Genomic DNA, 16,909 nt, shown 5'->3' with positions numbered 1-16,909 from the left:
GGAGTGGCCTTGTGAGACATTCAGGGGCAGCTGGCAGATGGGACTCCAGTACTTCACAGTCTCTGCTCCAAGTGGTATTCCGAGCAGCTCAAGACCGCAGGCCTAGCTTCACCCATGGTCACCAGGGGGTGTCTTTGAAGGCTGCCATGTCTTGGTCTAGGGATGCCACAAGCCAGTCCTTAAGCATCGTGTGAAGAGCTACATGTGTGCACACCGTTGATTTCCCAGGGCTATCCAGCCTGTACAGACAGCCACGTATCAAGTCCCAGCATGCACCATGACCACCTTGCAGAACAGTGAGTATCTTCGGTAGGGCAGGTCTTGAATGTCAGGCTCCCCGGAGAAGCTGACATTCTGAATCACAACAGCCAAGCAATGCTAAGCAGAGGTACCCGTGTCACTTGCTGTCCCAACTGCTGTCTCAAATCTCACTGCAGAGCTGAGTTTCCAGGCTCACTGGCAGAGTACCCCACCACACACACACACACACCTCTCTAGGCAAGCACCTGAGCTAGCTCCTCTGTCCTGTAAGATGCTATTGAAAGAAGACCAAACAACCTGTCCTCAAGTGATTGAGGCATGAGTGTCCCTGAGCACCATGATGTGGGAATTTGGATGGCACAGAGATGGCCCTGGGACCATGGGTCTGAGCCCCCCACTTTTCCCCAGACCATAGTTCCGCTGTCACATGCCCCAGCTTTATTACTGAGATATTTTGAAAACCAGTGCTTCATTGTTTTTTTTCTCTAGCTCCCTAAGAGAGAATAACCATGGTCCTGTCATTATTTTAAGAGTAGGAAATAGGTTGGCTTTCAAATAAGGCTAAGTGTGGCTGCCACGTGTCCTCTAATGACCCCCTGCACTGGACAGAAATCCCCACGAGAATCAAAATAGAAACCTAGCACTTGCTACAATCATTTTTTTTTTTTTGAGGTTGTATGTGTGTCTGTTTCATGAGGAAAGCAATGCTGGGTGCCTGCCCCTTCCTGTCGATGCCCTACACCCTGAGGAAAGCCATCGACAAGCTTGGGAAAAGGTCAGTGAGGGAGAAGGAGAGTGTCACGAGGCCTGTAAGATGGTGCAGCTCCAGAGGGTCCCTGGGGTCTGGGAGCTTCTACGTCAACCGTCCACAGGAGCAGGCTGCGGACCGTGCAACAGAGCCCACTCAGAGCCGAGGGCCCTCTCCGGAACTTACTCTTGCCTCTCTCTTCTGGGCAAGGAAACCTGAGGGGCCCAGCCTGTGTGTCCACAGCACCTGATGCTCCACCTCTCCTGTCAGAGCAGAAAGACTCTCCGGTCTGTCAAGCCCCTCTTATCACGAGCTTATTTTAAATGACAATGTAGAAAACAGGTGGTAATGTCAGACACAGCTACACAGGGGTGGTGGTGAATGCCCAGAAGTCCCTGTGCCTTCAGGGGTCTCGGTAGAGAAGCCCGGTGTGTGGTCTGTTTCTGAGAGGTTCTCGGGGCTTTCCCACCAGTCTCTACATGGCTGCTGCCCTTTCCTGGTAGTTTTAACCCTTTACAAATATTGCATCGGTAAAACATGTTAGAGGAAATGCTCTTTAGATGGATAGCATGCCTCTTCTTCAACAACTGGCAGCGGCTATTCTGATGCAGCTGCCATCTTGCAGGGTGGGGTACCTGGCCATGTTCCCTCATATTTTCCAGAGACCACGCAGGCACACCTAAGCCACTTGGTCTGACTTTGACTTCCTGTCAGAAAAAGCCCAGTTTGAAAGTTGTTGGTCATGTGTTTGGTGTGGTGGGGAGTGTCGGGGGCGGTGGGTGGGCAGGCTTTTGTCTTTGATTTTTTTTGTGTGTGTTTGTTCGTTTGTTTGTTTTGAAATATCCTCTCAGCTGGCTCCAAAAATGTCTCTGTCTGACTCTGGGGACTGGGGCCTGGAGATCTCACACGTCTCCTGAGGAGACTGGGAGGCCCCTCTGGACGTTAGTATCCTGAGTATCTCAGACAGCTGCTTCTCAATGGAGGTCATTTTGGCATTCAAGGCCTTGATGTCCTCCTTCAGCTCATGCTTCACCTCCAGCACTGTGGCCTGCAGCGTCTGCTCGGGGATGGGGTAAAAAGAATGCTTGACCTCAGCCAAGATGGGGCTCCGGTCCTGGGGGCTCCTGGCCTCGCCCACATTGTCCAAGCGCAGGTCACTCTTGGTGATTCCGCTGTCACAAGAGTCTGTCTTCTTCAGTGTCACCTCGCCCGGTGCCTTTGTCCTCTCAGGCAGCGTCTCCATGGACTCCGCCTTGGACACCTTGTTCCAATCCTCACCCTTCCCACAGGCATCTTTGAAGCGGGCCCAGCCTTTGCGCTTGGCAGGGTCGCCGCTAACTGCTTTGGGACCCAGGCACTCAGATCCAGGTGCATGCAGCTTGGCATGGTCTGACACTGTGGAGGTGGAGGCTGCCTGGAAGGACACAGGCGTGGCGGGGCTCTCACGCACCGTGACCACACTGGCCTTCACCAGGCTGTGATTGGCTGAGGTATGATCTGTGAGGGCATTGCCCTTCTCTACATCCAGGTCATCCAGGTCCCGGCCCCCTCTCTCGGCTGCCAGCCTGGCTTCTTTCTGCTGGCGGAACCTTTGGAAGAGTCTCCTGACTGGATGGTCAGGAGGCAGGATAAGGGGGGCCTCGTTCTTCCGTTTCATCCTCTCCTCTTCTTCTTGTTTCACATCGCTGATCTTCCGGAACACAATCTGGACGGAGAGAGGACACCGTGTGTTAGCTGGAAGGAGCTCCAGATGTCAGCTCGCCCCATCAGTGTTGTCAAGCACCACCCACCAAGGGCTGCAGTCCACAACACACTCAAAACCTTGCAAGCCCTCCAGGCCGTTCTTCCTGACTGACATCACCTTCCCTCTCCTGACCTGGTTCTCCAGCATCAGAGCATCGGCTCTTGCTGCTACCCTGCTCAGAAGGAACAAAGCCCACCTTCATTCAGGAGGCTGACTGCCAAAGTGCATCCCTCTGGGGGACACCTAGTAAGTTAGAAAATCACTTTCCTTCCCTAGTTCAGACCTCTTTGGAGAGAAAGCCCTTGAGTCACTAAGATAAAAAGCCCCAGGGATTCTGATCACAAAAGTTCGACCATCTTTAGTCTAAACCACACTGCAGTTAAAACAGTTAACGTATAGCCTCACTGGGGCTACTGCAGTACTAGCCACAGATCTCATGGGCAGCTATGGCACAATTACAAGCTAGTGTCTTTTGGTTAACCTAAGGTAAAGTCCCCACTTTGAACCCATGCTTGTCATATAACCATAACACTCAATCTCAGTTGGTGCCTGCAATTCACAGGCATTTTTGTGTTATCTTGTGTATTCCTTATTGGGAGGCCACTGGGACACTCAGCATCCCAATTTGGAAGTGATGAAAGTAAGAGCCAGAGTATTTGAACATCACACAATATGGTAAGTTGTCTATATGGATCTCGTGCCTTAGCCATTGAACCCCAGATCTGTTGGATAGCCACCATGTCACTGAAGATGATACCACTTCACTGTCAGCCCCTAAAGACAAACTCTACCACACATAGTGGCCCGTGTCCTATTGGGCTAGCAGCTGAGCCCTGAGGACTCTGACCCTGTTTTCGTCCTCTGAGTGCTGACGTGAGGTGCAGAAAAGCATCTTCACCGTATTTTCATCTGGAGCACCTGTGCCCTGTGCAGGAGACCTAGATCAGCTATAAATCTGTCCTAGGAGGTGTCACAGGTCTTGGTAAAGCATGTGGTGGCATGACAAGAGCATGACCTTTGGGGTCAGACAAAGTGGTTTAAGTCCCAGAGCTAATAAGCCCTTGCCATGTGCCATCAGACGGGTGTCTTACTTCCAGGTCTTGACATCTTCACTGAAGTAGGAGACAGGTACTTGTCAAACTGAGGTAACTGTGACAGCATTCAATTCTGTTGTCTCTGTTCCTTCAAGGACCCAGGAGTACATTAAACAGCCTGCCTTGCCTCCTCCAAGGGCTCTGGTCCAGCATTTTCTGATAACAGCACTCTTCACATGTGACCAACAAGAACAGTTTGCCAGACTCAACACGGAGAACCCTAATAAACAGAAAGGGCCTGGCACCGGTGACCACAGCACTCCATGTTCCTGGCTGCTGCCCCTGCCATGACTTCTTGGTTAAAGCATCTGTCACTTGGCTTCACTTCAAGGTCAATGGCAGGTAGGTGGGTGTCACACCATTGGGCTACTTGCATTCAGCCTGCAGCGCTCCCCAGTGGTGGCTTTCTGATCTGCACTGGGTAGCCCTTTGATTTATTCTCAAGCTTGTCGTCACCTTCACTAGCTGTCATGCCAGTCCCTTTGTCCTCAGCCCTGCCTCATGAGCTGCCTAGACCTGTGTACAGGACAGGTACTCAAAAGAATCCTGTCCATTCTATGGGACCAGGGAAATCCAGCTATAGACATCCAAGGACAGAGGGACGGAGACAGGAGAGTGACCATCACCTTCTCCCAGTGCTCTAGACGGGATGGATGGTGGTCCTTCAACGTTCTGCCTCTGTACAGGTTTTTGTCAAGTTCATGAGTCTGAGGCCTAGAGCAAGCTGACCTCCTGCAGAGATCCTGCCTCATCCCCCTGAGCTCAACCAATCCTCTCACCTTGCAGCTCCTGTTTTGTGTTCACCCAGCCCTGTGCCTTACTCTCAGTCTTGCACACATCTTTCTTAGACATGGAGACACCTTCTGCTGGCTGGTTTTGTGTGTCAACTTGATACAAGTTAGAGTTATCACAGAGAAAGAAGCCTCCCTTGAGGAAACGCCTCCATGAGATCCAGCTGTAAGGCATTTTCTCAATTAGTGATAAGGGAGTAGGGCCTGGCCCATTGTGGGTGGGGCCATCCCTGGGCTGGTAGTCCTGGGTTCTATAAGAAAGCAAGTTGAGCAAGACAGGAGAAGCAAGCCAGCAAGTAGCACTCCTTCATAGCCGCTGTAACAGCTCCTGCTTCCTGCCCTGTGTGAGCTCCTGTCCTGACTTCCTTTGGTGATGAACAGCAATGTGGAAGTGTAAGCTGAATAAATCCTTTTTTCTCCAACTTGCTTCTTGGTTATGATGTTTGTGCAGGAATAGAAACCTTGACTAAGACACTCGTCTTCTGAAGAGAACAAAGACAGTGGCTGGATCAAGAGGATACAGATGAGAAATGGTGCCATTGTAGTTAACTACTGTCCTAAATGTCTATAGTGTATCAATCCTAATGTGCCTCCCCACTCCGTGGCCTTTTCCAGGTGAGCTAAACTGAGTAGGTTTCTTGTTTTTCCTGAACAAGCTAACTGTTTGGATCTGTCTCTCTCCCCAGTGAAAGCCCTAAGGGCTTAGAGCAGGACTCTACAGGTGACATCGTCTTTGACTTTCAATTTCTTTCTTATCACCTGACCTAAGAGAACAGAGCTTGTCCATTTTGTCTACGATTAGCTCTCAGGAGTGCCTAGGATGCTCTCAGTTCTTATCTGTAGAATAAATGAATGACAATGGTGAACTGATTAATAAGCCAGAGGGAGAACTTCTCTGACCTGGAAAGATGATATCACAGAGGTCATGGTATTGTAACAGGAGAGGGTTGGCTCAGAATATGCTGCTACCCTGTGAAAAAAGTCCAGGGCGGCCACTGATGTTCAGATGAGCTGTGCTAGGACAGTGGAGGGGAGTTCTGCTGACATCAGGACGGCATCTCAAAACTCACCCTGAGAAGTTGCACATCAGTGTTCAAATAGGCCTTTCAAGGCTTAATAGAATCCATAGTAAGTGTTTGCAGGAAGGGTGGCCATGTTGTGCTCTTCAGTTAACAGGTTCTGGGGCTCAGAGTCTAGGACTGACCCAGATAACATAATGAAAAGATGGTCTGAGTTACCCCAGCACTCCAACCTGAGTCTCTCCTTGGGATCTGGGTCTTCAAGTCCATACTTCCTGTTTGGAAACCTCCTGGCCTCTTCCACAGTGTCCCTATATAAAGGCCAGTGGCTGTTCATTTGCATGCCCCATCCCCACTAACAGGCAGGGGAACCAGAGTGCAGCCCTTGGACAGTAGCACTGCTCCTCCACCCCAGGGACGAGGCTAAGGAGGTCCTTCGGGCTGATGGGTGCTGGCCGCTCTGCTGATGTGCAGCTGAGGGCACGTTTCCATTTCAGCTGCTGCTTTGAAGTCATTAGTGGGATCTGTGCCAGCAGCAACCATGGCCCTGCATTTTGACGAGCATTTTAGATAGAGTAGACGTGGATAGCTGAGTGCGACTGGTAACAGTGAGGCCTAGGTTACCAGGCACAGCACTCCTCCATCTGCCCAGAGACGCTCACAGTTCCCTAAGGTAGGAACGCGCCTCAGCAATGGTGGCCAAGACCTCCAGCCCTGTAATTCAAAATACCTCCTATAGAGGTAAGGCTCTGGTAGAAAGCATGGCTACCCAGCCCTCCCAGTGTTCTATGCAACTTTTAAAGTGCTATTCATGGGATGGGAGGGTGCAGCTATCTGGGATGGGGGCCGCCCCCCGGCCCCCGGCGGGGGTGCAGTTTCAATCTGTGCTTTACTGCAGGACTTTTTTGGAACCTGAGCATGCAAATGTACCTTATGCATGTCTATGAGGAAAACTGTATTCTTCTTAGAATTTCTCTTATCTAGATTTATTTATTTTGTGTGTATGGGTGTTTTGCCTGCAAGTATACCTGTGTACCACGTGCATGCAGTGGCCAGAAGTTCAGAAGAGGTAGATCCTCTGGAACTGGACTTAAAGATGGGTGTGAGCCACCAAACAGGTACTGAAAGTAGAGCCTGGGTCCTGTGGAACAGTAGTCGGTACTCTTTCCTACAGAGCCACCACCCACCTCTTATTAGGAATTTCTTAATCCATTTCCCCAAATCCTCTTTCTAATGAGTGTTTCCCAGAATTCCCTCAGTCTATGGGGTGGGGTGTCCTCTGTATTTGTATAGTTTCCTGTCCCAGGCTGCATGGTGCCTCGCTATTGTTAAGCCTTGGAATTGAGGATGAGGGGGGTTTTCCCTGCAGATGCATTGCTCTCTGAAGGGTGGGGTCTGCATTGATCCAAACTCCAAGACTCAGCTAATGTGGCTTGTGTGATATGGTCCTAGCTCAGCTCTCCTCCCCAACCCTAGCACACTTCCCCCTGGCCTTCAGCTTGCCTTCACTGTGATCTCCAAGACTGAACTGAGCAGTCATTTCCTCCAACCTTCCCTGAACTCTTCTCCACCCAATGTGGGCAAACCCACCCCGACGGTGCCTCGCAGCAGGCAGCCACACGTGTGTTTCTATCTGCAACCCACGGTGAGAAACCCTCTCTTAGCTGGTCACATTCTTCAGACAGAAGCTCTATGAAGGCACGCACACTCATGTTTCCCATCTTTATCACCACACCCAGTATCTACAGCACTCAAAAAATAATTGCTAAGTCAATAAACGTGGCAGTGCCTGAGTCAGGACCATCCCCAGTGTTGAAGCGAATGCTCCGTGCTGATGCGCATGCTCCGTGCTGACGCGCATGCTCCGTATAGGATGTTACCCACATGTCTCCCAAAATCTACTTCTGATGTGTGTGATCCAGTGAGGAAAGAGGACATGGCAGGTGGATTCATTCTGTGTGCAGCATATGGGTTCCTGAGGTGAAGTGTAGTGTATAAACTCCTGAGGGACTTCCGTTGTTATCCCTTGTCATTTCAGAGCCCCCTCCCCAACCCCCGGACTCTGTCATCTCCATCTGACTGGTTTACAGACTCTTCCGGGACCCTGGGGTGTAGAATGGGGAGTATTTAGAAGGACTAACACATATTTTATTTTTTGCAATGAGGACAACTGTTCTTGAATTTTCCATGGGCAGAGAATGCCTAGGGAATTTGATGATCAGAGGCCACACGCTCAGCAGGCAACCCTGAACCTGTCTCCTCTGCTGACTCCCCAGGTCCCATCAACTCAACGACAAGTTTCTCTCTGTGGGCTTCATTATAGGAATTCAAGGAAAGTTTCCATAGCCCTAGAAATTACTTTGGAAACTACTAAATAACTTCCAGCTTCCCCTCTAAAGGCAGTCAGTGGTTTTAATCATTTTTCCTATGTGAGTGTGTTACAGCTTACATACTAAGCTATAGTATGTTATAGTTCAGGCCACATATTTAAGAATGGTGGTTTAAGTGTCCCCCCATAAGCTCCAGTGGCTATGGGACATGTCCTGTGTTCCTCATTTGATGGCACTGTTTGGGGAGAAGACTTTAGGGGTGCAGCCTTGCTGGAGGGAGTCTATGACTAGGGCATCCTTCTGAATTCTCTGTGACTTGTGCTTGCACCTGATGATCTGAACTCCCAGCTTTCTGCTCTGCCCTCCTTGTTTGCCACCAGCTGCCATTCGCTGCCTCAGTGAAGTCTTTATCTCTCTGAAACTGTGAGCCAAAATAGACTTTCTCCAAAAGTCTCCTTTGGTTGTGATGTTTTCTCACAGAAAGAGAAAAGCAACTGACAGACAGTGTTGCCTGTGAGGTATGCACTGGAGAATCACCACTGGCATGTGACACCTGAGGCAGCTGAATTGCTGGCCCTGCTTGATATCACAGGGGCAGTTAAAAGCAGGACTCTAGGGTGTGCCCTGTGTTCTTTCCTTCCCAAGAAATAAACTTAGAGACTGTCCTAAGAGAGAGGTGCTTGGGACTATGTAGAGATCCATAACCATTCACTGGAATGAACCTACTTATGGAGACTGGCCACCCTTCTGCTGGCAGTGATGGACATGTCCAAATCCTTCCTGGGTCCACCCAGAGTCCTTCTAGTTCATGAGAACATGTTTTCTCTTTCCTGATAGGCTAGGCCCAGGAGGCCCAGGAGGCCCAGGATGAATGCTGTACCTCCCAAGTCTTACTAACGTTTTGGGAAACAGGAAGTCCTCAGAGCAGGGGTGGCCACTATATAAAATTCGTACACATCTGCATCCCTCTAAGACTGCACTGAATCACCGCCTGAGCACGGGAGTTTGTTAATAAGTGATTACTGAGCTGAACTTAGTGACACACAGTTCCTTAAGCGGCAAGGCTTTGTGAGCAACTATTTTTAACTTTATCTGAAAACAAATCAACCTCTTGTGGTCTGAGGTGAGTCAGGACAAATCGACCACTTCTTCTGATTGCCTCAAAGGAGGGTCCACAAGGCTAGAGAGATGGAGAAATCAATAAAGTGCTTTCACATGAATAAGAGGATCCAGGTTCAATCCCCAGCACCCACATAAAAAGACTGAATATAATGGTGCCTGGCTGTAAACCCTCTGCTTGGAAGGAGAGCCAAGAGGATCCCTGGGGCTCAGTGTCAGTCTAGAAAACTGGCAAACTCTGAGTTCAGTAAAAGACTTTTATTTTAAGAAAAATAAGGTGGAGATGCCTGTAGGCATATGCACACACGAATGCACACATGCATGTTAACCCAAACATGTACTCATACATGAACATGTACACATATCAATTATCTGTATATATGTACACACACATACATGTGAGAAGGATCTAGCCGCTCATTGATCTGACACCCACTGAAGTGACAGCAAAGACCAAGCCAAAGAGAGCAGGAGACCCCTCAAGGTCACTGTACGAGAGGGTCCCAGCCATACAAAGAGAGGAAACTCAAGCCCTGGAGAGCAGTGGACTCCTGGAGACTTGACACCACGAGGATGAGGGTCAGCAGCGTAGGAACAGCTGGCTATGGAATGATGGGTAAAACCCAGTCATTTCTCAGTGCCTTCCACAAGTAGGCTGTGTGCTTACAACTCGACCCAAGCTAGTATCTGTGAAGAGAGGTTGGGAAATGCCCCTATAAGATTGGCCTGCAGGCAAGCCATTTTCTTGGTTAATGCTTAAAAGAGTGGGCCCAGCCCACTGTGGACAGAGTTAACCCTAGGCACGTGGGCCTCAGAAGCATAAGAAAGCAAACTAGGCAAGCCAGGAGGAGCAAGCCCATAAGCAGCAAGCACTCCTTCGTGGTTTCTGCTTCAGTTCCAGCCTTCAGGTTCCTGCCCTGCTTAAGTCCTGGCCTCAGCTTTCCTCAGTGATGATCTGTGACATGGAAGTCTAAGCCAAACAAACCCTTCCCTCACCAAGATCCCTTTGGTCGGTGTTCTACCACAGAAAGAGAGAGCAAGCGGGCATGAGCTGTGGTATAGTCACAGGAAACCATGGCGAACCATGGATGCATGTCCCCAGTATGAAATTCTCAGAGAGAAACAGAGCACAGGTTGGTGTATCCCTGACTCTATGTGACCTTGGACAAGTTCTGCCCTCAGTGGGGTGGGCTGGATGGTTCTTAAACAAGGCTGTACCTCAGAAGCACCTGCAATAGTGTGTGTACAAAATTAGAGTGACCTGTGACAGGTAAGAGCAACCCATGTACCAAGCTCTCGGAAACAGCATCTGAGAGGCCAGGACTGATGCCTGCTGAGGTATCTAACATTCTGATGTCTTGTGTGTGAGTGGCCACAGCCCTTCCCCAGGACACTGTGCACCTCTCTGCCTGCAATGCTCCCAAAACTTGCCGTGTGCCACCTGGGACTTTCATGGTGTGCGTGTGTGTGTGTTCCAATGAATGTCCCAGCCCCTGGTCACCCTCAAGGATGACTGAACAAGCTGGACATCCCTTGCAATCAGTTTTCAATAATTTTTCCCTAAACTTTGAAAAGCCAGCTTGCTCTCTGAAGTGGACCACCCAGGGCTCAGGAGAACATAGTGACTACTTCCTGTCTGTGGAGCCCCTGCACAGAGGGCTCCTCTCACAGGGCATCCTCTTGAGGCAGCTCTCTCACAGAGAGTGCTCCCTCCCTGCAGAGGTTCCTTCCACACAGCCTATCTTCATTATGTAAATGGCTTTTCCCAACACAGGGCAGCTCTGTTGCAGCAGAAAGCCAAGACTCCTCTCTCCTCAGGGCCAGGGCCAGTCTGGTGCTGGTTCAGGGTATACTGAGCCATGGAGTGGGGAAGTGGGGGGTTGGGGGACTAGGCCTCACCCATTCCCACAGCTAACAGGCCTGAGTGACGTAGCTCTCTTCATGATTTCCCTCACCACAAGCCCTCCATCCGTAACCCTGCCTGGTTTTATAACAGAGCATAAACTATGAAGACTTACAAACTGGACCATTTAAGAACTTAAAATATGGACAAACAAACTATAGACAGGCTGATAGGAAACAGTTGGAGGACTCTAATTTTGAAAAAGTCACTTCTTTAACTCATTACAGAATCAAATGCTATGCCCTCCCCAACAGCCTCAGGAATGTTTTATTGCAAAGAACTTTGGATGCTCTGAGCCCCAGAGGAGGTACCAGAGAGACTGAGGCAGACCAGGTCAGCCAATGCTCTCAGAGCTCAGACTGTAGTCTCAGGACCTGGAGCCAGGGAGGATAAAGCAGGGCCTTGCCCTCCAAGGATGCCAGGATGCAAAAAGTCAGATGATGCACTCACAGATAAAACATTGAGCGAGCTGGGGGAAGGGAGGCTCATGAAGTCAGCATCAGTGATGACAGCTGTGTGAGTAACGCTCTATCATTCAGGGGTGACCATGGTCCCCAAGTCTCAGTTTCCTTATCTGTCATAGTGAATAATACGTCTTCTAGGGATATCACTGGGACTGAGTGGGATACTTGCTTGTGAGGGTTTGAATATGCTCAGTGCAGGGAGTGGCACTATTAGGAGGTGTGACCTTGTAGGAGTGGGTGTGTCACTGTGGGTGTGGGCTTTAAGACCCTCACCCTACCTGCCTGGAAGTCAGTATTCTGCTAGCAGCCTTCAGATGAAGATGTAGAACTCTCAGCTCCTGCACTGTGCTTGCCTGGATGCTGCCATGCTCCCACGTTGATGATAATGGACTGAACCTCGGAACCTGTAAGCCCCAATTAAATGTCGTCCTTATAAGAGTTGCTTTGGTCACGGTATCTGTTCACAGCGGTAAAACCCTAACTAAGACATTGCTCAATAAATGCATTAGCAATCACTTATCTTTATGGGGGTGACCCTGGAGATGAGTCTAGAAGGCTGAGCTGGCAATAGGATAAAAGGTGAGGGATTTGGGTGAGGGTGTCCTATACAGGGGACAGCACTTGTTAAGATCCCACACGTCATCTAAAGCAGAACAATGCCTCTGACAGCAGTCCCGGGGAGAGTCTATTCTGACGGACAACACTCAGGTCCTGGAACTGTGTGGAGTGTGACAGGTGGCCTGTCTTGCCACCCTGACAGCAGAGAAGGATCACTGTCCTTGCGTTTGAGTGATGGAATGGAGTCTGGAGAAGGTCATTCCCAAGGTCACGAAAAGCTCAGCGGACATCCTAGGCTTCTCTGCTTAGGAATACCAGAATTCGGGAAAAGAAAAAGGTTCTCTTAAGATATGTGGATTCCTTCCTTTACAGAAGCCCTGTCCTCCAGTGTGGTGCTATCCGAGGGCACTAGAAAGGCACACCTTTGGGAGTGTCTGTGAGGGTGAGGATTAACTGAGCAGGAGATAAATTCTGACTGTGGGCAGTGCCATCTCCTGGGTTGGAAAAAGAAAGGTGGGGGGTGGGGATAAGGAGAAAGCCAGGTGAGGGCCAGACTCCCCCTCTCTCTGCTTCTGGATCTGCAGAGACTTGAGCAAGCAGCCTTGCCTGACACTCTGAGAAGAGTGGTAACATCCCTTCATGGTTGCACACCTGGTTTCTGAGGAAGATGAACCCTGGAGATCTTCCATTGTCAGACCACAGATACACTAGATGCTCTGTCTTCTGGGACATAAGGTAGCCAAGGCTAGGACAGACAGAGAGCATGCCCTTGATGTTCTGTGCTGATGATGCTCTCCTGGGTCACTGGGTTAGCCCCAGACAAAATTGAAACCTTCCCCATCAGTGACAGTCAGCCATGGATGTGCTTTGGGATTGGCACTCAGGGAGGAGATGGCACCATCATGCAGGAGCCACAGGCCTGGAACTCTTCAACGGAGGTGACATGTGTCACTCTTATGCTTTATGCTCTCCGGAGTAATCATGCATTGTGGCTTCAAAAACACATGTCCACTTGGAACCTCGGGATATGACTGTGTTTGGATTTTTTTTCAGATGTAAGTTAAGGAGCTTGAAATTATCCAGTTCTGCATTAGAGTAGGCTCTAAGTCCTTTGATAGATTTCCTGGTAAGGGACCCAGAGGGAAAGGCTGTGGGGACAAAGGTAGACACTGGAGTGAAGGATGGACCACTATAAACAGAAGCTCTGAGAGGCCTGGAGTAGATCTCCCAGACTCCAGAAAGGGAACAGCAGTGGTGTTGGACTTGTTGCTTGCAAAGCCGGGAGACAGAATTGGTTCTGTTGTTTAAAACACTCAGTGGTGGCACTGTAGGTGACCCTCACCAGAAACCAGAGCACAGGTTTCATTTACACCTTTCCTTGTGATCATCTTTTGGGTGGCCTCATCTAAAGCTTGGGTCTGGGGTCTCTGGCCTCAGTGTTGAACCTTAAGCACCTAAGAGCCCATAGAGATGCTGGCAGGAGCCCAGTGCAGGTTCTTGCCCTGCTATGCTGGCTGTAGACCTCGAGGGAGTTGTTTGTTCTTTCTAAGCTTTAGTTGTTCATATATGAAGTGCGTCCTTAAAGCCACCCAAGGGAGAGTCCCAGGTTGCTGAGTGGAGGCACCCAATCCTCACCTTCTCCATAAGAACTGGAGTAGCAGGTATATTGCTGTATGTTCAGGTAAGTAAGCACGGGGAAACCCAGGCAGGACAGGGCATAGGCAGGGACTTGTGCCTAAGCTTTGAGCTCATGCCAGGCTCTGCACTGTGCATCCACAAGGGCTTCTGAGCTTATGCTCAAAGAGGCACTGTGACTGGGGCGGAGACTTGAGAAAACCTCACCGATCTCTCTCGTCTTGGAATACACAGGTGCATTTGTTTTCAAAGACAGACTCCCCAGAACAGGTAGCAAGAACAACAACAGGTCTCCCCAAACACATGTTCACATAGACCTGGAGGCAGACAAAGGCTGAGTGCCACACTGCTGCTGTTTGCTACCCTGGTGGGAACTGGGTGCCCTCCTGTCAGGCTGATGATCAGGATTAAGGACCAAACCCTCCCTGAAAGTGTCTGGCCACACAGTCTGCCAAATGCAACCACTCCAAAGATCTCTTCTGTTTCCCTCATATCAGGCAAGCTATACTCGCAACAGAAATACTCACTGGAGCATCTGGGTAAGTGGCACTTGAGGTTTCAAGAAGCAGCTGATGTGACATTAGAATCTTGGGGTGCTCGTCATGTGGACAGGTTCCTTCCGCCTCTCTTGATCTGTGTTTATTTCCACGTGTTGTGCTATCCTCTTGGGTCCATAGCACGTGGGTTCAGCCTGAAGACTCCACCTCTGGTCTCTAAATGTACCAATGGCTACAGTTCTGAATCCACTGCAGACAAGAAGGCTGGAGTATCCACTCAGGGATTAGCCTTGGACACTGGCGTGGACGCAGAGGTGCCCATTGGATAAGGATCAGGACAGACTGGCTCTTGGGTCTCATAGGTGCCCTACTCTACAAATGTGATGCTGTTAGGGGATGATGGGCCTCAGAAACCAGCCCCATAAAGGCAAGCTCTATCCATAGACTACCCAAGCTGGGCCTCTGAGAAATCCCCAGGGGTGTGGGGGCAAAAGGGATCTAGGATATAGAATTCAGGCCAAGTTCCAACAGTACAGGGTACCTGAGAGGGGCAGGGACCCCAAAAGACAGTCCAATGAGTGATACTGTAGTGAGATGAAGGGGAGCCAGGGGACTGACTTGTAGAAAAGCCTCAGTGGGAAGAAAACTGAGCACAAGAAGCAGCAGAAAAGGATGAGGGATGCTAACACGTCAGAGAGACAAGCCCTGGCTTCTCCTCCTCTCAAGAGGTCGTGCTGGAGCCAGATCGGGGGATGGTGACAGCACTGATCTAGTCTCCAGCTGCTGCTTGAAGCATTCTGTCCATGTGAATGCAACAGGCTGCAGAGCACCTGAGGCAGGGTATTACGGTGCTGGAGCTGACAGGGTGACAGGCTGGTCACACTCTAACACTCAAGCCTGGGGGTTGGGCTCTGTCTGCATCCATCTCGGAGGGGTCATGGGCGGCTGCAGCTTCCTCTCTGCATCTCTCCAGGGAAACAAGGACTGTGCACCTTCTGTGAGGACAGGCTTGCTTTCCTTTCTGCCATCATCACCTCCTCACTCCCTGTATCACAGACCCATATAGTCTGCGGGCGGGTCTCCACCCACACGCTCTGCTTTTCCATTTCAGGCTTGTCTTCTGTCTCCAAAGTGTGTATTTCTGTGCCATTCTTATACTCACTGTGGAGAGACCAGTGTCCTCTGCCGGATGGCCAATGAATGGATGAGGTTCGGAAGACATAGTGCCCACCAATGGTCACTGACCCTGTGTCCGTGCTCTGTCACACTGACCTTAAAATCTTGCCTTCCTGACACTGAGAAGCTGGCTCTTGTGTGTCACTGACTCGATGGAAGGACAGCCTTATAGCCTGGTTAAAGGACCAGGGGTAGTTGCATGAGGGGATCAGAGCCCTCAGACTGACTGGCTGTACCAGGCTGCACCATGCCACACAACCAAAAACGTAGGAATCAGAGATGTTGTTGAAGGAGACCCGGCTGGGCATCCAGTGCCCGGCTCCCACATACAGTTCCCAGCAAAAGCGCTGTATCTTTACTTTCAGCTAATACTAGTTTAGCTACAAGACCCGTGGCATATGCTGTAAACTTGAAATGCTCCTATAGGCTTATGCGGTTCACCCTTTCATCTCCAGCTGGTGGCGCTGTTTTGGAAGGTTCTAGAAGCTTTGGTGTATCGACCTAACACCTATGGAGGAAGGGGTTGCTGGGAAGGAGAGAGGGTTATGTGGGTTGTAGATCTAGATGGTTGTAATGCCAATTTGTCACAAATTAGAATCATGTGATTTGGAAGCCTCACTACGAACTGTCTTGATTGCATTGGCTGATGTGGGAAGGGCCATGTGTGTGTGTGTGTGTGTATGTGCGCACGCGTGCACATGCACATGCACATGCACATGCATGTGCCAGCCTCTGTAGCAGCCCAGATAGAAAGCACATGGCAGGAGGAAGTGCCTTTAGCACCCTTGGCCTATGGTCTTGCTGAGGGATTGAGTTGATTTTCTCTGTAGGTCTGTGGATGATTCCTTCCTGATGGTAGTGCTTCCAGGCTTCCATCACGGATTAAGGACCAACAGCTCTCGGGAACCCCCCAGGTTTTAGTGCTAGATAGGGATTGCCCAGACACACAGCCTTGTGGACTGAACAGCTAATGGGTTGTCTCTCCACTGTGAGACAGCTACTGTTACTATTGTAACATAAACCCATTAATACACACACTCATACATACATGCACACACATACACACATACACTCACATGCACACACGTACACACTCATACTCTTTCTCCACACACACACTCTCTCACACATTCATACACTCACTCATATTCATTCACACACACTCTAATACTCGCACTTACATTTATTCACACACTCTCACACTCACACACACCTCATACTCTTATCTCCACACACTCTCTCACACTCATGGACACACTCATGCACACTCATATACTCACACACTCTCACATGTACACACATATACACACTCTCCACACACATACACTCACATGTACTCACTCACACATTCACAAGCACATATACACTCATACTATTGTCACACTCTCACACACACTCACATACACTCTCACACTCAGGCACACGCACTCATTCTCTCTCACACACACACACATACACATACTCACACTCACTCACATATTCATGTATACACTATACTCTCTCCACACACTCACACACTCACATACACTCATTGTCTCTCTCTCTCTCTCTTTCACACACACACACACAC

At 49.9% G+C, this 16,909-nt stretch overlaps 1 protein-coding gene across 2 annotated transcripts in view; it reads right to left on the bottom strand.

The window, feature by feature from the left end:
- Positions 1–1,856: 1,856 nt before the first annotated feature.
- Kcnh1 (potassium voltage-gated channel subfamily H member 1) overlaps positions 1,857–16,909 on the bottom strand; it is a 304,488-nt gene continuing 289,435 nt past the window's right edge. For both annotated transcript variants that reach the window (XM_028760606.1, XM_028760615.1), the window contains exon 11: positions 1,857–2,714. In XM_028760606.1, the coding sequence (XP_028616439.1) occupies positions 1,857–2,714 (858 nt within the window). The remainder of the gene's footprint in view (positions 2,715–16,909) is intronic.

Source organism: Grammomys surdaster, unplaced genomic scaffold (assembly GCF_004785775.1).
Source record: "Grammomys surdaster isolate TR1022 unplaced genomic scaffold, NIH_TR_1.0 130, whole genome shotgun sequence".
In the NCBI taxonomy this organism is placed as follows: Eukaryota; Metazoa; Chordata; class Mammalia; order Rodentia; family Muridae; genus Grammomys; species Grammomys surdaster.
This window is presented reverse-complemented; position numbering and strand designations above follow the sequence as displayed.